The 22385-nt window shown below is 46.5% G+C and overlaps 1 protein-coding gene and 1 pseudogene across 1 annotated transcript; both read right to left on the bottom strand.

Moving 5' to 3' along the window:
* Nucleotides 1-7876: 7876 nt before the first annotated feature.
* Nucleotides 7877-20782, bottom strand: TIMM22 (translocase of inner mitochondrial membrane 22). Its single transcript, XM_075594179.1, has 4 exons — nucleotides 20486-20782; nucleotides 18170-18366; nucleotides 9682-9754; nucleotides 7877-8457 (listed from the first exon to the last, which is right to left on the bottom strand). The coding sequence occupies exons 1-4, from the start codon at nucleotides 20742-20744 to the stop codon at nucleotides 8381-8383; spliced, it is 606 nt and encodes a 201-aa protein (XP_075450294.1). The 5' UTR covers nucleotides 20745-20782; the 3' UTR covers nucleotides 7877-8380.
* LOC142490922 (transcription termination factor 1-like) lies at nucleotides 13210-15609 on the bottom strand (annotated as a pseudogene).
* Nucleotides 20783-22385: the final 1603 nt, after the last annotated feature.

Below are 22385 nucleotides of genomic sequence, written 5' to 3'. Positions count from 1 at the left end.
CCTGAGCTGCCAGGCAGCTGTGCTGCGTTCCTCTTACCTGAGCTGCCAGGCAGCTGTGCTGTGTTCCCCTTACCTGAGCTGCCAGGCAGCTGTGCTGCGTTCCCCTTACCTGAGCTGCCAGGCAGCTGTGCTGCGTTCCTCTTACCTGAGCTGCCAGGCAGCTGTGCTGTGTTCCCCTTACCTGAGCTGCCAGGCAGCTGTGCTGCGTTCCCCTTACCTGAGCTGCCAGGCAGCTGTGCTGCGTTCCCCTTACCTGAGCTGCCAAGCAGCTGTGCTGCGTTCCCCTTACCTGAGCTGCCAGGCAGCTGTGCTGCGTTCCCCTTACCTGAGCTGCCAGGCAGCTGTGCTGCGTTCCCCTTACCTGAGCTGCCAGGCAGCTGTGCTGCGTTCCCCTTACCTGAGCTGCCAGGCAGCTGTGCTGCGTTCCCCTTACCTGAGCTGCCAGGCAGCTGTGCTGCGTTCCCCTTACCTGAGCTGCCAGGCAGCTGTGCTGCGTTCCCCTTACCTGAGCTGCCAGGCAGCTGTGCTGCGTTCCCCTTACCTGAGCTGCCAGGCAGCTGTGCTGCGTTCCCCTTACCTGAGCTGCCAGGCAGCTGTGCTGTTCCCCTTACCTGAGCTGCCAGGCAGCTGTGCTGTGTTCCCCTTACCTGAGCTGCCAGGCAGCTGTGCTGTGTTCCCCTTACCTGAGCTGCCAGGCAGCTGTGCTGCGTTCCCCTTACCTGAGCTGCCAGGCAGCTGTGCTGTGTTCCCCTTACCTGAGCTGCCAGGCAGCTGTGCTGCGTTCCCCTTACCTGAGCTGCCAGGCAGCTGTGCTGCGTTCCCCTTACCTGAGCTGCCAGGCAGCTGTGCTGCGTTCCTCTTACCTGAGCTGCCAGGCAGCTGTGCTGCGTTCCCCTTACCTGAGCTGCCAGGCAGCTGTGCTGCGTTCCTCTTACCTGAGCTGCCAGGCAGCTGTGCTGCGTTCCCCTTACCTGAGCTGCCAGGCAGCTGTGCTGCGTTCCCCTTACCTGAGCTGCCAGGCAGCTGTGCTGCGTTCCCCTTACCTGAGCTGCCAGGCAGCTGTGCTGCGTTCCTCTTACCTGAGCTGCCAGGCAGCTGTGCTGCGTTCCCCTTACCTGAGCTGCCAGGCAGCTGTGCTGCGTTCCCCTTACCTGAGCTGCCAGGCAGCTGTGCTGCGTTCCCCTTACCTGAGCTGCCAAGCAGCTGTGCTGCGTTCCCCTTACCTGAGCTGCCAAGCAGCTGTGCTGCGTTCCCCTTACCTGAGCTGCCAGGCAGCTGTGCTGCGTTCCCCTTACCTGAGCTGCCAGGCAGCTGTGCTGCGTTCCCCTTACCTGAGCTGCCAGGCAGCTGTGCTGCGTTCCCCTTACCTGAGCTGCCAGGCAGCTGTGCTGCGTTCCCCTTACCTGAGCTGCCAGGCAGCTGTGCTGCGTTCCCCTTACCTGAGCTGCCAGGCAGCTGTGCTGCGTTCCCCTTACCTGAGCTGCCAGGCAGCTGTGCTGCGTTCCCCTTACCTGAGCTGCCAGGCAGCTGTGCTGCGTTCCCCTTACCTGAGCTGCCAGGCAGCTGTGCTGTGTTCCCCTTACCTGAGCTGCCAGGCAGCTGTGCTGCGTTCCCCTTACCTGAGCTGCCAGGCAGCTGTGCTGCGTTCCCCTTACCTGAGCTGCCAAGCAGCTGTGCTGCGTTCCCCTTACCTGAGCTGCCAGGCAGCTGTGCTGCGTTCCCCTTACCTGAGCTGCCAGGCAGCTGTGCTGCGTTCCCCTTACCTGAGCTGCCAGGCAGCTGTGCTGCGTTCCCCTTACCTGAGCTGCCAGGCAGCTGTGCTGCGTTCCCCTTACCTGAGCTGCCAAGCAGCTGTGCTGCGTTCCCCTTACCTGAGCTGCCAGGCAGCTGTGCTGCGTTCCCCTTACCTGAGCTGCCAGGCAGCTGTGCTGCGTTCCCCTTACCTGAGCTGCCAGGCAGCTGTGCTGTTCCCCTTACCTGAGCTGCCAGGCAGCTGTGCTGTGTTCCCCTTACCTGAGCTGCCAGGCAGCTGTGCTGTGTTCCCCTTACCTGAGCTGCCAGGCAGCTGTGCTGTGTTCCCCTTACCTGAGCTGCCAGGCAGCTGTGCTGTGTTCCCCTTACCTGAGCTGCCAGGCAGCTGTGCTGTGTTCCCCTTACCTGAGCTGCCAGGCAGCTGTGCTGTGTTCCCCTTACCTGAGCTGCCAGGCAGCTGTGCTGTGTTCCCCTTACCTGAGCTGCCAGGCAGCTGTGCTGTGTTCCCCTTACCTGAGCTGCCAGGCAGCTGTGCTGTTCCCCTTACCTGAGCTGCCAGGCAGCTGTGCTGTGTTCCCCTTACCTGAGCTGCCAGGCAGCTGTGCTGTGTTCCCCTTACCTGAGCTGCCAGGCAGCTGTGCTGTGTTCCCCTTACCTGAGCTGCCAGGCAGCTGTGCTGTGTTCCCCTTACCTGAGCTGCCAGGCAGCTGTGCTGTGTTCCCCTTACCTGAGCTGCCAGGCAGCTGTGCTGTGTTCCCCTTACCTGAGCTGCCAGGCAGCTGTGCTGTGTTCCCCTTACCTGAGCTGCCAGGCCGCTGTGCTGTGTTCCCCTTACCTGAGCTGCCAGGCCGCTGTGCTGTGTTCCCCTTACCTGAGCTGCCAGGCAGCTGTGCTGTGTTCCCCTTACCTGAGCTGCCAGGCCGCTGTGCTGTGTTCCCCTTACCTGAGCTGCCAGGCAGCTGTGCTGTGTTCCCCTTACCTGAGCTGCCAGGCAGCTGTGCTGTGTTCCCCTTACCTGAGCTGCCAGGCAGCTGTGCTGCGTTCCCCTTACCTGAGCTGCCAGGCAGCTGTGCTGTGTTCCTCTTACCTGTTGTGACACTGCCTCATTACAGGCCCATTAAAGTGACTCTTGTGAGGGAAATCATTTATCAGACGGAATGAGTTAAGATCCTCAGGCCCATATACTCAAATATGTAATCATATGTGAGCTAATACGTAGTTTAAAAGGTGCCTTTCATCCTAGAGTTTTTTTAAAGATGGGTATGGGGCAGGGGTCTCCGGAGTTGAACCCCGTTAACTTTAGTTCTGGGGATCCCCTGCTTCCCGCAATACTTACACCCATAGCAGCCCTAACTGGGCATTTAATTTAGCGGTTCAAATCTCCCGCAGCAAGGGAGCCAATAGGAAATCGCAACATCATCTGTCGCAGCTTCCTATTGGCCCGCGTGCTGTTTCACAACCAAGAAGTAACAGGCGTGAGTTTCTCTGGTATGTGTCTTGGGAAACCCGGGGTCCCTGGAGCTAAAATGAACGCAGCTCAGCTCTGGATACCTATAGAAAAAATACATTTCTCAGGAAATGCTACATTAATGCCAATTCTACTTTTTACTAGAAATTAAAATGTAAGTATATATATATATATAAATATAAACAAAAAGAAATAAATATATATATATATATATATATATATATATATTAGAAAAGAAAAAAAGCGCAATCCCATATAGCAATTGAAAAAATATCTGGAAAATGTATTGTAAAACAACAAAAGCTTGGTTGCTGGACATAAACACTAAAAAACACACAGACAATCAAGGTAAAAATGATAAACACAAAATAGAGGGGTATTCCAAGACAAAAGTAAAATGATATAATACCAAATAAAATGTCCAATAGAGGAGTGATGAGTGATGCAGATGATAGGTCACTTATACTATAGCATAGACCAATAGCAAATTGAGGAGAGTAAAGTAGCTGTGTGTATTTAGTATTGAAGTGTCAGTAGCTTGGCTGATAAATTTTCTCCGTATGGAAAGATTGCTGAAAGGTAACAGGCAAGGGCAGATGTAGGGAATATATATATATATATATATATATATATATATATATATATATATATATATACACACATATATATACATATATACACACATATATATATATACATATATAAACTAGTTTCGAAATTATTTATATACTTATTACTATTGGGTGCGAATATTACCAGCATGTTATACATCAGTACAAGCAAATAGTCCGTATTGATATTAAATGCACTGACATTTTCTTTGTTCAACCTTTCAACAAATAAAGTCAGTAAAGAAGTTCCCTTGAGGATGGTCTTTTTCTTTATTTAATTAAGGTCTCACTGCAGAACCATCTCAATTATGTGAAATATAATGTCACTCTTTGATAAAGCACTTCCACGGCGAGAAACGCGTCAGGGGACCTATCCTGTTTGTCGATTTTTTGGCTGTTATGCCAATTCAATAAATAATGAATTTTACCTGCCTCCAGCAGTTCATCCTTTTGCTGTGCTCAGCCTTGTTCACCACAATACCTCCTATGTGAAATAGACGGATATCTTACCTGTTGGCCACTTTATTTTATTTTTATCCTGCAATAAATAATTATATATGTACGTATGCACACCCTCCCAGGACGTATGCACGCACACCCCCCGGTACGTACGTGTACACACACACCCTCCCAGTACGTATGCACGCACAGCCCCCCGGTATGTACGTGTACACACACACCCTCCCAGTACGTATGCACGCACACCCCCCCCGGTACGTACGTGTACACACACACTCTCCCAGTACGTATGCACGCACACACCCCCGGTACGTACGTGTACACACACACCCTCCCAGTACGTATGCACGCACACACCCCGGTACGTATGTGTACACACACATACACACACACACTCCCAGTACGTACGTGTACACACACACCCTCCCAGTACATATGCACGCACACCCCCCGGTACGTACGTGTACACATATACACACCTCCTCCCAGTACGTACGTGTACACACACACACCCTCCCAGTACGTACGTGTACACACACACACCCTCCCAGTATGTATGCAAGCACACATCCCAAGTACGTAAGTGTACACACACACACACTCCTCCCAGTACGTACTTGGACACACACACCCTCCCAGTATGTATGCAAGCACACACCCCAAGTACGTAAGTGTACACACACACACACACACACACTCCTCCCTGTACGTACGTGTACATACACACCCAGTATTTACGTGTACACACCCACTCCCTCCCAGAACGTATGAGTACTCACACTCCCAGTACGTACACACACGCCGGACACACATGCCGCAGAAAGCTCAAAACCGGGAGATTTGAACGATTTTGAGAACATTATTGGGATACCGGACGTTTAATGAAAATACAGGACATATGGTCGCGATCTATCTCTCTCCCACAAAATCCGATGGCAGCGAGGCTCCGGGGATCCTCCACAGGTTTGTTTGTCAGAGGTTTAGTAGCCTCCACTCGCAGTGGATTTTCATCACTAAACTTCTTACAAACAAACCTGCGAAGGATCCATGAAGCCCCCGCAGCCTCACTGCCATCGGACTTTGTGCACAGATAGGTGATTTTAGACACTCCTGTTGTGCGCAATCTCCATGGATTTTAATGATGTGTTATTAAAGTTTGGCTATATTTTTATGATACTGTTCTATGCACTTCTGGGGGGAGCTGATGCAGCTCTTCAGACTCCTATGCGGAGGTGCGGCTGCCATGTTGGGGTTGGAAAAGGACTGGCGAGAGGATATCCCCTGCAGGAATAGGACATCTTCTTGGGTACAGCAAGTGCAAGGTCAGAACTGCCGGAGACTGCGGAGGTTGTGTCCTGGGAGACAATCAGGCAGCCTAGGATTAGGCCAGAGAAAGCCCCGTAGGGCCGAGTTAGGCCCTGAGCCACCCTAGCAGAGTGTTGTAGGGACGGCCATACCTCAGGGACTTGCCTGTTAGGCTGATTGTCAGCGGAGCAACGGAGCAGGGCGAACTGTAGGGGAGGACTCCCCAGGCTTGGAGGTACTACTGCGCGGCTGCTGTAAGGAGAGAAGGGAAGGAGTTGGGTGTCCCTGCCACACGGCATCACGAATGCATCTCCTGTTCTCGAAGGATTCCCTGGTTATATCATTCTAACCAGGAAGGAACCCACGTGCACCACTGATATACAAAGAAGGGGAGCGCTACCCTCACACACACATTTGGGGGTTGCCTTGGCGGACACCAAGCTAGCTTGCTTGGGTGCCCGGGGGATAGTTGCTTTTTGGGATAGGAGGAAGAGGTTGGGTATTGTCACTGCCTGTGTATTCTGTTGTTGTGTGACGATAGGGGGTAACCCGGCTCCCAAATAAAGGTTAAGCCCATTTTGGTTACATCTGATCTGTGTATAAGGGTAGCGGAGGGAATCCCTAGGTTAAGGGGGGTACCCCAGCTAGTGCCCAGGTGACCCACAACCAGTATAGGGTTTGTGGGTACCCAAACTGTATATAAAGTTGACGGGGGATTCAGAGTCCAAAAGATAGTGTATGGGGAATAAGGCAGATAGAAATAAAACTTCAACATGTTTCCCTTTCTGTCCCCTGTTCCCCAAGACTCAGACATACTGTATAGTGAAAATATACTTTATTAAAATGTAATGTGTTTTTACATTTGGAACCGATGTCCAAACAGGCTGCCCAAGCTAACCCATAGGTGCCGGCAAGTCTGCTGGACAACGGAGTTCAAAGCAGTCAGAGGATGCCCAGAGGTGAGAATAGCATTTGGTCAGCGGGGAAATGTGGAGTACCAGGTCCGGAGATCAATGCCACCTGCTCTGCCAGACTGGCATTGAGATAGCCAGGGAGAAAGGTGGCAAACTTGCGCATGTCCCATGGCTATTTCCGATTTCCCGCTGACCCGGCTTTTCTAGCCGTCTTGGCTCTGATTGGTTGCTTGGGAATGTTCCCACGCGTTGATTGGCTGCTGAGTTTTGTGAATGAAACTCAGAATACTACAGTATAAGAATCTGTGAGCCAATCAGATTGTAGTTCTCCGGTAGTAAGAGCGCGAGCGGGCTTTTCAAAGTTGCTTCTGTGCGAATAGCAGAGCAACCGGCTTCGATGTCAAGCCTGAAAAGCTTGCCTGCCAGATACCAAGTCCCGACTTTTGCGTCCAAGTTCTCAGAAATGACCGTAGCGAATGCGGATGGGATTTTATGCCGATTGGAGTGCCAGGAGATTTGGAGTAACTCGCGGTCAGGAGGGACCAAGTTCTCAGAACAGAACGTAGCGATTGCTTATGGAATTTCATGCCGATTTGGGTTCCAGGAGATTCCGGGCTAAGTCCCGGTCAGTGTAAAGCTCGCCCAAAGAGTTCCCTGCACCTAGGAAAGTCTAGTTTTCAACCCCAATCCCAAAGTAAGTGTGTCTTTTTGTCTGTATTTTGTGTATCATTGTGTGTAAGTGAATTTATGCGAATAAACTACCATTTATTTAATTACCTTGTTTTGCTCAATGTATGATCCTGGTAAAAAGGTTTAAATAACCTGGTCTCCTGTGACAGTGGGTTCTTACTGTATGTGTATGTGTATCTGGAGGGACCCTGCTGGTAAAGAGTATTGTTTATCACTATTGTGTGTTGTGGTTATTTGCTGTATACCTACATAAGTTCCCGTGAGGAGCAATCCCGTTTACGCCGGGATCCCCACCGGTGAAGGCGCTGCACCTGGCACCACCGGGTGGGGGGGTGGAGGGTGAGGAGGGTGTTACATGTTATTTTTTTGGTTTTAATGTGCACCTGCAAATTAATTTTCAAAAACAATATAGTATACGCATTTTGTAAGTTGGTCTTGGAAACATTTGAATGAAAATTGAGACTTGGGAGTTGTTTTGCTCACCTATCCTCTGACTTTCTTACAGCATACTAAGTACCCTTCTCCTAATTAGTTCTGAAATTGATGGGCATAAATACACTTAGGAGATGATACCCCCTATGTAGGGTGCGGCTGCACTTTGTTAACAGAGCAAGAATCAGAAGGGACAAGGAAAAGCCCACCCCCCCCCCCAAAAAAAAACAAAGTCAGACACAATATAGATTTAAACCTGTAGCCTTCATGAAAGATCACTTAAATATATCACAACACTTTTGTGCACTGCAGTGTGTTATTGATGAAAATATAGTATACACAGAGGATCAACCGACCAAACAATACAGTTCCACATTCAAGGCTAATAAATCTCTTTATACTTAAGATACAGACTTTTTTCAGACTCATTATTCTTGGACCCTTCAGAGACACAAACCTTGCAATGCCACTGCTTACTAGTGAAACGTCTGCTTCTACTTTTTCAACTTAACGGGATGCAATATCTGTTCTGCTGTAAATACCCCCCTGCCCCCCTTATATACTGAACCCTTAAAACAGACCACAGAGAGACTGATTCCCACCCCACATCAAAACCCTGTCAGTCCGTGTGAAGGCGATAGGAGGTATTGCAGTAGAGGAATTATGCTGGGGATCAACTCGTTCGGTGTCTAATTCAAGATCAGAGAAATGTCCACGGAGAAGCAGCTCCACCATGCTGCATGTAGCTGCTATCGCAGATAATAATCTATGACGGCAGAGAATGCTGCAAATCCTCCACAGCCAATAGCTCCGGCTTTCACGCCCGCTGCAACAGAAAAGGGGGCATTAGGATGAATTACGCAGACACTTCACAAGGAAGCGAGAGTCCGGCCAACATCTACAGAGAGAAAAAACACTGCATCCTAATTCCTTGCAAATCGGATGCTCCAGGCAACCTTCATGATTTCAGTTTTTGGGATGGAACAAAAGGGCAAAAAATGTAGGAGAACATTACTACTATTATTTTACCCAAACATACACTGTGCATTACAATGTAGTAACACTGTACAGAGACTGATATAATATACACAAATCCCAAGCATAAAAGTGAAAGGGAAACGTACCCTAGAGAGTGTTTTTTGGAAAACAAAGACCGTATGAGTACATGTAAATAGAGTTTGATAAAGGGCAGTGTTTCTAAATCCTCTCCTCAGGACACCCCAGCCCCCCAAGTTTTAGGAATAATCTATGTAATACCAGATCACCCGTTTGCACTGAACTTGTATACAAATGTGTGATTTGCTGGTTATCCCTGAAACATGAGGAGAGGGTAATATAGTTATTAGTGTGCTCTGGGATAGTGAGAAGGTGGAATTTAAACAGGCTTAGAAAAGACCATCTATATCTATATATATAATATATATCTATATATAGATATACATATACACACACAAGACTGAAAAAATGTTTGTATGTCTGTTTGCACCCTCACCTCATTGGCCTGCGGGGTGGCCTGTTGTCACGGCCACGCCTACACAGGGCATGACAGTGACACCACCCTCACACCGCGTGCGCCTCTTGGACTCACTCTCCATTTGGTGAGTCACTCTCCTCGAGAGCCACATGTCGTTCCTGAGCCTCCAGGTACCATCCACCCCCGCCCTCCACCCGCCGCTCCACACCTCAACCCGCTCCGCCGCCTGCCATCCTCCACCCGGGGGAGAGTGATGTGACGTGCAAGGGGAAGGAGAGAGATATGTGACGTGCAAGGCGGGGGACCGTGATGTGGGGGCCAGGGGGGGTGGAGAGTGCAGCTGTGAAGGAGGGGGGGGGGGAGACGGAGCTGTGAAGAGGTGGGGGGGGAGCTGTGAAGGGGAACGGAGTTGTGAACATGAGGGCCAGCCAGCTGTGAAGGGGAGTAAATCACGGGCAACGCCAGGTATATCAGCTAATATATATATATATATATATAATCCCTATAAGTGCCCAATATGTAACATGCTAATAATACAAGCTTATTTTACTTTAAAATGAAAAAGAATTCACCGACCTCTAAAGCCAATGGCTCCCCCTGTTATACAGCCGCTGATCACGCTGTTTTTCCAGTCTGATTTTCCTCGGTACTTGGGAAGAAAAAGAAATAACCGGACTATAATTAAGTATATGAAATAAATAAACACTAATATGCACGACATTACATAGATATTCTTCCATCCTGTTCTTAATGTGTTTAAAGAAAAGCTTCCATCTGAGGCATCAAGTTCCTGAAACACTTTATTTCAGGTTACCTAAATTCTACGTATCTGGAAATAATACTAGGCAGTCAAATCCATAATTTAGCCCCCCCCCCCAACAAATAGTCAGAAATGGTTATATGTGCCTATAGTTTTTGTTTAGTGGTGTCTTATTAATGTTGGATAGTGTATTTTTTTTTTTTATAATCCCTAATTATGTGAAATCATAAAACCTCATACTTCGCTTTCAGTTACACAAATAACAATATAAATACATATGCAGGAATATATATATACATAAATAGTAGCGCCACACTAATACATATATGTGAAAATGATTGATTAGTGCTAAATGAATAAAAACGTTAAATGCAAAAATAAACAAATAGTGATACAAATACAAACAACAAAGGATATATAGAGAACCAGTCCCTTTCAAAGATAGTCCAATGTATGTAGATGGTTAGGATCCGGTGAGGGGTCTCTGGCTGCTATCAATGGATTAACCAGTTCCAATTTAGAAACCGAAGGAAAAAAAAGAGAGAGCGCACGCCCCATAGCATAAAGTTGTACATTTATTGGATGAATAGGGATGGAAGAGGGGGGGGGAAAGAATATAACTCACAAGGGTAATAAAATATAAGGCAATTGTGATCATATATTGTCACCGCCAATCCGGAATGTCCTCGTGCAATCCACGAGCCAGTAGTCACTGGACAAAGCTAGGAGACGATGCTTTCCGGGAAGCCAAAGATGGCCACTGTATTTCTTCAGAAAATCTGCACGACACATCTATAGACGCTCCTGATGAAACCAGCCACAGGTATTGCTCCGCACGTGTTCCGGCTTGAGCACGCGCCGCGTGATGACGTAGTGTCCGTACGTGATGACGTATTCCTGACGCGTTTCGTTGCGCACCGGCAACTTTTTGAAAGGTGCGCCACGAAACGCGCCGGAAAGCATCGTCTCCTAGCATTGTCCAGTGACTACTGGGTCGTTGATTGCAAGAGGACATTCCGGATTGGCGGTGACAATATATGATCACAATTGCCTTATATTTTACTACCCTTGTGAGTGATATTCTTTCCCCCCCTTCATTCATCCAATAAATGTACAATTTTACGCTAAGGGGGCGTGCTCTCGTTCTCACTCTCTCATATATATTATATATATATGCAAATATAACTGTATGCTCATCTGCATGTCTTAGGCAGGTCTGCAACCCCGCCTTTCCCCATTATCACCCAGCATACAGCACTTCCACTGCAGCAAGGGATTCTGGGAAATGACATGCAAATGAGCACACAATGTCACTTTTTGGTTTTCTGGGTATGCACCTTAACCCTGGCTGTGCTCAAAGCTGTGACCATGCAGCAAGCTTAAGCCTATAGGGAACCATGTTAAAAATGTTTTTTGAGGCAAAAAGTGACACTGTGTGCTCATTTGCATGTCATTTCCCAGAATCCCTTGCTGCAGTGGAAGTGCTGTATGCTGGGTGATAATGGGGAAAGGCGGGGTTGCAGACCTGCCTAAGACATGCAGATGAGCATACAGTTGTATTTGCATATTTGCTTTCCTGTGGAGGGTTTTTGTCACTTTTTTTACCCACCATAACTTAACTCAGTATATATCTATATATATATATATATATCTATATATATATATATATATATATATATATATATATATATATATGTGTGAATTCTACATGAAATTCCATATTTCCTGTGCTGGAAGACACCTTCCAGCACATTCACGTGAATAAGCCATAAGGTGTCTTACCATCACTTAGTAAATATGGCCAAATCTGCTATTACAATGAAAAAAATATATATATCCGTTTATACCTTTCCATGTATAAAGAAAAGTATATTCTCCCTAACGTCTTTTTTTTTTTTTGCACACAGACTTGTCGCAATATGTGTTTTTATGGTTAGCTTTGTGCCTAGTTTATGGGTTACTAATGTGTTAGATAAGAATATATGGTAATATAGCATGCAATCTGGATATCAGTCACCGGTAACCTGTTATTGGCCAAGTTGTGCTCTTTTAGTAAAAAGGTTGTATTGTATCTGCAGTTGCAATCTCTCTGCAGTGATTTGTGCAGTAATACTCAGCCAGCTGACTTACGCGAGAAGGAACTCACACAGGAGCAGATGTGAAACAGCACGTAAAACGTCATGACAAATATATTAGCAGGGGTTTAACGTGCGTTTCTTGAAAGGATACTTTGATTCCATGTTTTTGGGCCTGCTGCACAATTCACCCTTTCATTTGCAGACTAAATAGGTCATAATATCCTAGCAAGGGAACCACAGGAAGCCATAAGAAACCACATCAAGACTGGTAACCGCTTGGAAAAATGGGGCACCATGCAGACAAAGTTACCCGTAGCTGTTCAAGACTTAATTGTACACCAGTTTAAGTTGGTTTGATGGTACCTGTAGGTGCTCTGAGGGGACAATAGTGAATGTCTCTTTTTTTTTAAATTTATTTTTATAGTTATACTGTATTTGTTTTATTATAAAATCTTATCTGAAACCAGCGACAAAATAATCAATACATAAATGTCGGAAACAACATGGCACATTTCATTATACAATAAAAAATTTTTTTTAAATCTGCTGTATATACACAATACAGTGTAATTTACAATAGGAACAATTCTTATTTTCCTTAACGAAATGATTAAAATTAAAGAAAACGGATACAGAGAAAAAAAGCGACATTTAAAACTGCTGCAATGATAACGAAGCAGCCCAGTGCTGCAGAAAGGAACCAAATCAGAACCAGTTCTGTTGGATTCAGACGTAACCCGTGCATCGTACAGCATCAACACAATGGCACGGAGACTTCTGGGCACGCTGGTATCGCAATGTCCCGCGAGACACTGTCAATATTTAGGATTTCACCAGAACCCTTTGATGTAAACCCAAATATGTATGTCTGAGACCTAGAGCCAAAACGAACGTGTCTTTAATGGAAATAAGCCACTGCTTCTATGAACCTTCGCCATCAGAAGGGCGCAGCTAGGTCTAGCAAAGCAGAAGTGCTTAGACAACATGGCAGCATAATCTTGTCATTCGAAAATAACCTAGAAATAATGGTTAGAAAAACAAAAACACTAAACTGATTCTGTGCAGAAATTGCAACCAACGTGATTTTGGTAAACATGTCATTTTTCATTGCAATTACAACAATGTAATCCGCCTCTCGTCTGCTCTGGGGACGTGCTACGGGGTGTCAAGTTTAGTTTCATCCTGCGATATATTCGTGAAATATGTCGACTGAATAGATATCCCTCTTCCTGGACACCTTTAAATCTCTTGTGGGAAGGCTGTTTTTGGATCTCCAGGTGAATTCCCAGCCTCAACTATTTTTAAAATGTAGACAGGTGAAAGTTTATCATTGAGGGCGATCATCTTTCTCTTGAAGTTGGTGTGTTTTGCGTGACTGCAGTTTGTGTAGTTTGTTTTCCAATTCGGGCAGTACCACCGTATACAGATAATCGACAATTTCTTTAATGCTCGAGTTTTGCCAGTTGGGGGGACAAGTCTACATTTCATGTAAAAAAACCTTCACTTGGACAACCATTGGTGGGATATTTCCGATGTAGTCAGCCACCTCTTCCCATTTGACCTGGCCGCTCTCTTCCAGTCCCGAGTCATACAACCATTTAATGAGATTAATTCTTGCCTCTAAACCCGAAGCCCCTTGAAACACATTAACTCCGTTGTTCATGCGTAGAAAGAGAATATCAATCCACTTTGTTCAACACTGTGTCCAGTTTCTTGTCTGGCCCTGTTCTTCAATTTGAACCCATGGGATTCCCTTGTAGAGTTTTTCCTTCGTGATGGCTTCAGGCTCCTGATTGGTTCCCATGGGATTCTTTCCCTCCGAATCGTCATTATCCACAGAGTCCAGGACAAACGTTCTTCCGCCCTCTGTGACTCACTTCAGGTACTGTGCGAGGTATCCCTTCAGCAATTCTGTATCTGAAGTTGTACATTTTCTTTAACTTGTTAATGACGGACTTCTCCTCCAGGTGCCTATAGCTGTAAAAGAGCTTCTCTGCGTCTGTTATTCCTGTCAGGGCCATAAACTCCGGCACGTTTTTTGTCAGCTGTTTGTTCTCTTCCGTGGTGAATCTGCCAGACTGAAAGGTGATGCCTTCCTTTTTTGCCACTTTGACTCTTTCCATGTCCTCGCTAAGTAAGTGGCAGACTGTGGACACTTTTAGTTTCTTCAAGTTTGGGAAAAACTCTTCAGGATACTTAGATCATTTTTGCGGGCGTATGCTAAATTTCTTTATCTGCGACCACTTTTCTGTCGAGTGCCTGGTCTAGAAAAGACTGTGTCATCTGTCACTTCAAAGAAGCGTCCAGCCTGCCATCTTCCTTGTTCACTTGCCAGTTTTCCAAACCTTCCGCCATACCGATTGTTTGGTCAGTCTCAGAATGGCCCTCTGCTCCAGCCTCTGCCCGTTTCTTTCTCTTTTTCCTTGCGCATCTTGTTGAGTCACAAGATCTCTCAGATTGCCCTGACTGACACTTCATCAGCACCACTCCGAGTGTCACAATCAGGGCCTGATAAGTCCAGTTCCCTCGCTTCTTCAGACCTCCTGCGCTTCCGGGATTTATTTTTCTTCTTCTTCCTGGTCTCTGGTGAAGTGGGCTCGTTTGACCCATACATGTCAAGTTGTGACTCTTCCATCATGTCTGCAGATATCTCCTCGTCTGATCTCTCTTGCAAAGTCTTGTGGTTTTTTTTCCTGTTTTTCTTTGCGCTTTTAAGCTTTTAACTGACGGGATTTCACTTTCGCTGCTGATCTCAGCTGCTTGTTGGGTTTCTCCACCATGTTTTTTTCGTCTTGCCTTCTCTGGTGGCCCCAGAGATTGATTCAGTTGACAATACAAAACCTCTCTCCTGGCTCCGGTCACGTTTGTGCTTTTTCTTTTCTTGCTTGCGATTAGAGTTGTCTACATCAGGCTCACACAGAAATGTAGCTCCTGCGGAGTCCCAGATTGCTGAAGCAGACACACCCTCTTCTCCGCCACTGCTCCCCTTGGCAGCATCTGGGCGACAAGTCAATTCTGGAACCTCTCCAACATCTGTCATTGTATAATCTTCTAAGCTTGCTTTTAATCTTTTCTGAACCCCTTAAGCGCACCTTTAGTTCTGCGGTGGATACATCAGGCAGCGTACCATCGCGTTCTGTAAAATCCTCTAACACCGCCTCTCACTTTCTCTTCTTTGAGAGAGTGAAAAGGATTCCTTCTAACCCCTCCACTTCTGTCTCTCCTTCTCTTATCCGGGTGTCCCTGTCCGGCAGGACCTCCTGCAGCTCAGCTTTGAGTTTTAGCTTCTTCTCTTTGTAGTTCTGCCCTCTTGGGCATCAGCTTAACAGCCGACTTCAGAGCTCTCCGTGGAAGAATTTCTGTGCTTCTAATGCTTCTTTCTCACTTCACGGTCGCTGACATCAAGATCTTGGCTGTGACCTGAAGACACAACTTCTGGTTCTGATGTTTCCCTTAATGTTCTCTCTCTGCTTTTCTTCTTCTCACCGGTGGGAAACATATCCATATCTGCGTACGCCGCTTCCCCACGTCCCCCGTGAATGTCTTTTGTTTTTTAATCAATACTTTTGGTAATATTACAAAAATGCAGTGACCCGGCCCTAACAGTGACAACAATACCACAGTCCAATGATTAGTCCATTTAGATAGGGAAAGTTCTCTTAATGTTCCAGTTGAAAACGACGTGATGATTCAATTTCTGGCTGTTACTTCAGGACTCCTCCTGTAGTGTAAATAACAAAGGGAGAAAGACCACACTTAAGTGTCCTCTTTCCCCGTTATGTTCATTTTATTTTCACATTTTTCAATTTCCATCAAAATCCACTAACACACATTTAATTGTGAATCTGTGAATTAAAGATCCTATTGTTATGACCCTTTCACTAATTGGAATATAAATATCATCACCTATTCCTGTTTGATTAACTGCCACTCAATCCCAGGGCTCGTTTCCCTAGTGGCAATTGTCGTGCTGTTCAAATTGGGTGCATTTTATATCCATTTGTATTTTCAATTAATTGCACTAATTGCAAATTATCCCCAGGGGGGCGTATATTCCCCTCTAGGGTATTTATACACCAGTAGTTAGGAACTCCCCCTCACCACTAATGAAGTGACCACTTTGAGTCACGAAACGCTTTTGGAGAGGGAGGAGCTGTGACTGAAGCGTCCGGCAGCAGGGAGATGGGAGGGGGCGCCACCGTGTGACGTCATTGAGGTGCGCGGAGACAGGCGGCAGTCTCCGGTAGATTGAACAAAGAGAGCACGCCTATCTCAGTGCTCACTACCCCAAGCTGCAAAAGCATCCGGTAACAAGGAAAGGGGAGTGACGTCAGTGAGCTGCGCAAAGTCAGGCGAGGATTTCTGGTATTGAGAGTAGTGAGAGCGCGATCAACCCAGGGATCATTACCCCTTACCATATCAGGCTGCGGACGGCACGTTGTCAGTTGTCCTGTTACAGCACGGTTTATGTGAGTAAGCTTTTGGCTGTTTTTATTATTTTTACTGTCATTACATTTTTAGCAATCTGCACCATCATTTCCCTTGTCATTTCCTTTCTGGGAACCCACTGAGATCACTCTTGAGTGTTAAGGCTGTGATTTAACAGAAGAGTGAGCTGACGTATGATTGACAGCACGGGGGATTCGTGAAGTCCAGGAAAAGAAGTTGGTTAAAGCACAGATTCTCTCAAATGAATATTGACACAGCACTTTTGTAAGTTTATTACCTAGAAATCCTCTTTTGGAGCCGTATGTTGATACTTGTGGCTGTGCAATGGTCTTTCTCCCTTTGTTTATTACACTAGAGGAGGAGTTCTGAAGTAACAGCCAGAAATTGAATCATCACGTCGTTTTCAACTGGAACATTAAGAGAACTTTCCCTATCTAAATGGACTAATCATTGGACTGGGGTATTGTTGTCACTGTTAGCGCCGGGTCACTGCATTTTTGTAATATTGTCTGTAAACGAATTTGTGAGTTATTTGTTAGGCAGGGACCCCATGGCAGCTTTCACTTAGTTATAAGTAGAATATTTTTTACTTATTGTAAACACATAATTAATGGTCTTAGCGCTGAGCTTTAGGGTATTAAATCATTATTCATTCAATACTTTTGGTACTTTGGAATATCTTGGTGATTAAATCATGGTAGGATCTCTCTCCCGGTTATCAGATGTCTCATTATACTTTTTTGTATGAATATCTTTATTTATATAGCGCCATTCATGTACATAGCGCTTCACAGCAGTAATACAGATGGTAATCATATAAATAACACATAATGGGAAGAAGTGCTTCAGACATAACAGTGACACTTAGAAAAAGGAGTCCCTGCTCCGAAGAGCTTACAATCTAAATGGTTGGTAGGAAGAACATACAGAGACAGTAGGAGGGTGTTCTGGTAAGTGCACCTGCAAGGAGCCAAGCTTTATGTAAGAGGTGTATAGTATCAGCTACGGAGCTACTCATATGTTATCTCCCTCACATGTATTTCTCCCTTTTACTTTTGGGTGACAAAGCAATAATCCCAGCTGCTCGATTGTTAGATTTATAATACAAATAAAAATGAACAGCATTGGAACCAGAGCTCCCTCCGGAGCTGAGCCGTGTTCTTTTCCACTCCAAGGAACCCCTGGTTTCCAAGATGCATCATAGTGTCGTTACCAGTGTTCCTGTTCCCTCCTGGGGAAACAAAATGATCACCAAATCTTATGGGTCCCACAGGCCAATCACGATCCATTGTGGCTTCCACAGAATTGTATATACCCAAGAAGGGGAGCCTGTAAAGACACCGGTGAGCATCTTGGGGAGCAGGAGGTCCCCGGACTAGAAAACAACTTGAGTCCAATTCTGTTAAAAAATTGTATATAGTAACAGACGGGATAACAGATTAAAGATGAAAACATAAATGTGAAATGTTTACAAATAGTTTACATTTTTTTTTTACACAAACACACACACACACACACACACACACACACACACGAGAATAGAGCCGTTTCAGGACAGGGTCCTCAAGAACCCCAACAGGTCAGGTTTTAAGGATAGCCCAGTGTCAGTATAGGTGGCTCAATCAGTGATTGTCTTTGACTGAGGCACGAATTGAGCCACTTGTGCTATCCTTAAAACCTGACCTGTTGGGGGGGTCTTGAGGACTGGAGCTGAGCACCCCAGTTTTTGAGCACTGCCACAGCCTTGTTAAACCAGTATACATAATACCACACTTACCGATTCCACCAGACACTCTGTGCAGGAAAACATAGCACCCACGATAGCAAAATTTTTGGCATAGGACATTCCTCTCTGACCCATATCTTTCAGGACTTCCTTTGCTGTCGGGGTGCGGTTTGGATCCTTTGGATCAAAACCAACATTGGTATCAATGCCAGCTGTGAACACACCAAAGGCTCCTCCAAGGACAAAACCTAAGGAAGAAACCAAAAATTGTTGTACATTATAAATGTATAGTATAACACCTCTGGTTTACTAGGTTCATGCACAGCTTTCACAAATATAATTATAGGACTAAGGGGCGAACCATGGAGATTGAAACAGAGGAGTCAGCACAAGATCGCTTTACATGTGAGAACAGAAGGACTAGAACTTTCACTTAAGAATTATCATCTTCATTTTCACAAGTAGCGAATCGTGTGGCAGGTAAACAGAGGGAGTATATTTTAAAGGAAGAAACACCAAGACTAGGGATTCTACTTTAAAGCTGTAGGGTCATAAACCCAGAGGAACATGTGAGGAAGTGGTTATCATTGAGAGATTAGTAGATGCATGTAACAAGCTTCCAGAAGTGGTAGTGGAATACAATCTATGAATAAAAAATGCTTGAGATTGACACTAGGAAACCATGCAGGGACAGGTACTTCCAAGAAAATGTAATAGATTCTGCTACAATCTAATTTATATGAGGCATATGGAGATGCTAAGTAGGCCCTTAGCTGTTGTTTGTTTCTATTTGTTGTTTTTATTTGCGTTGAATAACTGTGTTAATTTTGGACTCCAGGAGATGTCTAAAAGTCATTATCCTACTTTATACAATTACTGATCTTATGTTTCTAAAAAAGGACAGTGACTTTTAAAAGTAATCAGTCTGAAAAATATTGTCCCTCTTGTTCAAGCAAAGGGTATGGTAAGAGTCGGGTCTTAGCCGATCCATACCCAATTCTAAAAACCTTGTCCGATCCTGCAGGTCTATACACAAACACTGCTGGAAACACTAATTCACACAAATGCCAGATCCATGTGTATTTCACACAAACACTGCTGGATGCATGCACAATTCACACAGGTACGTACGTACGTACGTACTTAGTTAAGTTATGGTGGGTAAAAAAAAAGTGACAAAAACCCTCCACAGCAAAGCATATAGCAAATGGAAATATTACTGTGTGCTCATTTGCATGTCTTAGACAGGTCTGCAACCCCGTCTTTCACCATTATCACCCAGCACACAGCACTTCCACTGCAGCAAGGGATTCTGGGAAATGACATGCAAATGAGCACACAGTGCCACCTTTTGCTTCAAAACCATTAATATGGTTCCACACATATATACCAACAGATCCATGCATAATTCACAAACAGGCCGGATCCATGTGTAATTCACACAAACACTGCCAGATCTCATCATGTATGCATAATTTTACCTGCAGGATCGGTGCATGTCCATGTGTGATTCACTCATTAGCAATCAGAACCTGCTGGATCCATGCTAAATTTAAACATGCGTGGATTTAGGTAATTATATGAATATTTTGTTTTATATTTAATAATGTACTTAAGTTAAAATACTCATGGTACGGCTTTTATCTTCTCTCGGGCAAAGGAATAGCTATGACACCAGCCCATTCCTATATCCATGGAGGCCCCTCATATCCCTGACCCCCATATCTCATGTGGCCCCTTACACCACTGAGCCACCATATTTCACATGGCTCATGTCACCCCCGCCCTATCACATGACCCCCCCCATAGCTCATGGGTCTCCTCACATATCACGGACCCCCCTATAGTCCATGCAACCCTTCCCATATCAGTGATAAGGGCAACATTAGATATTGGGAGTCAGTGATATGATTTGCCAAATCAGATGTGGGGGGCCACAAGATATATAGTATGGTAGGCGTAAATAAGGATTGTTCCTTTGCTTGAAGAAATGTCTCCCCTCATATCAGTGACCCCTTTAATTCCTTATGTGGCCTCTCATATCACTGGTCACCTACGATCTCATCTGGCCACTGAGATGTCGCCGACTCCCTCAATAGATCACAAAGTCTCTCAAGACCTCATATTTTATTGACACCCCATACATTTCTGACGAAGGGTCACATGAGATGAGTTAGCATGCTATATGAAAGGGGGCATAAGGTGTCGGCAATTCAGTCACAAACGCCATCATGTATGGAAAGGTTGGTGTTGCGATTGTTCTTTTTTTACTGGGGAAGAAGATATGGGGCTCCTCATATCACTGGCCTCCCAATCAGACCTGCCCCTCCATCCCTATATCAGACCTGCCCCCTGCATCATGCTCACCCCCCACACAGGCCAGGACCGCCTTGAACCCGCAGCTCTCCATCACTCGTTCCATCATCTTATGCTCCTCCGTTTTCAGCGGGGTCGGCATCCCGCCCAGACCTCCAGGTATCACATCCCGCGGCCGCCTCCGCTCCCCGACCAGGTGCTCCAGGATTAGGCTGTACTGCAGGGTCCCATCCACGGGGGAAACGGAGGGTCCCGGCGGGGAGGAGGCGACCCCCATACCGGGGGTCAGAAGAGAGCTGGGCGCCGCCATGACACTCACACGTGAGGCAGCAGCAGGGATCGGAAGCCGCACTTTCCTCACAATGGAGAGAAAATAAAACCGGCCTAATATAAATACCACGAACACGCAGTAATTGGTATTCTATTGTTATAGCGTAGTTACATATTCATTACATTATAAAAGCATATGTAGCAGGCATAAAAAATAAATAAAAAAAACATTTATATTGGAGAAACAGATTCGACACAATGCAGTAAATAGAAGCCCTTGTTATGTAATCTATGGGAGGGGGTTGATAGGGGGGTTCATAGTGTGTCTGGGGAGGGGGTCAGTGTGAGGCTACACCAGGGGTGGACAACTCCAGTCCTCAAGGGCCAACAACAGGTCAGGTTCTCAGGATATCCCTGTCTCAGCACAGGTGATGCAGTCTCTTAGGCTGCGTCCACGCTAGCGGAGTGCGCGGAGCTTGCTGAGTTTAGTTCCTGAAATTTAAATTGTCCCGCTCACGCGGTGCGCGGGCACGCACGCTCTCCCAAGCTTGGCGCTTGGGGAGACCAAAAAAAGAGAGTTTAAAGCTCGCACAACAAGCCCCTCCCCCCCCCTGCGCACACTTACAAAATAGCCAGGACACCCGGCGCTCATGCTTGGAGAGCTGGTGACATCACCCCTCAAGCATGAGCGCGGTCAGCGCTAGCGGGGCCGCAGCCTAAGGCCGTGTCCATACTCCTGCCTCATGCTGAGGCGCGCTCACGCTATGCCTGGCCAGCGCAAGCAGGAGCTTTTGCCTGGGCGGCGAGTCAGTGAGCGCGCTTGCGAGGCGGGCGGGAGGCGGTACTTCTCCCCCAACCCCCCCGAGCATAAACTCACCCACCCCGCTGACAGACAGTCTCTCCCCCGTCCCCTTGGGACACTTCTTCTTTCCCCCTCCCTCCCCCCACGCAACAACTCACCCCGCTCCCGTCCACATCTCTCCCCCTGCTCCACTCACCTCTCCTCATTGGTTGCTTTGGAGGTCACGTGAGCGGACTCCGCGCTCAATCTAAAATGTCACTGTCGGGTGAAAGTCAGCACGCTTCCGCACGCATGCGAAAGCGTGCGCGAGCCCCAGCTAAAGCTGCTCTCATTGCGGCTGCAGGGGCTCACTGTCGAGCGTCAGCGCGGGTCAGCAGGCGCTGACCTTGCCCGTGGCCTTAGACTGAGCCACGTGTGCTGAAGCAGGGATAGCCTGATACCTGACCTGTTGTTGGCCACCCCTGGGCTAAATACTACAACAGAGGGCAAGTGAAAAACAGGTGCTCAACAGTGCTAAAGGGTACATAGAACCACTATATTCATCTTATTAGCACGCCGTTCTATCTATTTTAGAAAGGCCCTATTTTAGAAAGATTCACCAATTTTTGTTCTGTTAGGGCTTGAACACAGTAGGAGCGCGTGGCGTCGGGCGTGCCTGCCTCTAGAGCGATCCGCAGCCTGTGGGAATCCGATGACGCGCGCGACGGGGAGGCGTGGCCGTGACATCACATCCGCATCCATCCGGTTCACCGAAAACAAACTTGGCGTTCACCAAAAAGCAGTATTTACTGTTACTTTCAGAGAATACCTATTTAAAAACAACATTACTTGATGGGCGAGAAAGAAACATCTATGAAATTCATCACCAGTCACACACTT

Source organism: Ascaphus truei, chromosome 3, assembly GCF_040206685.1.
Source record: "Ascaphus truei isolate aAscTru1 chromosome 3, aAscTru1.hap1, whole genome shotgun sequence".
Taxonomy (NCBI): domain Eukaryota; kingdom Metazoa; phylum Chordata; class Amphibia; order Anura; family Ascaphidae; genus Ascaphus; species Ascaphus truei.
The sequence above is the reverse complement of the archived record's forward strand: the minus strand, read 5'-3'. Positions and strand labels throughout refer to the sequence as shown.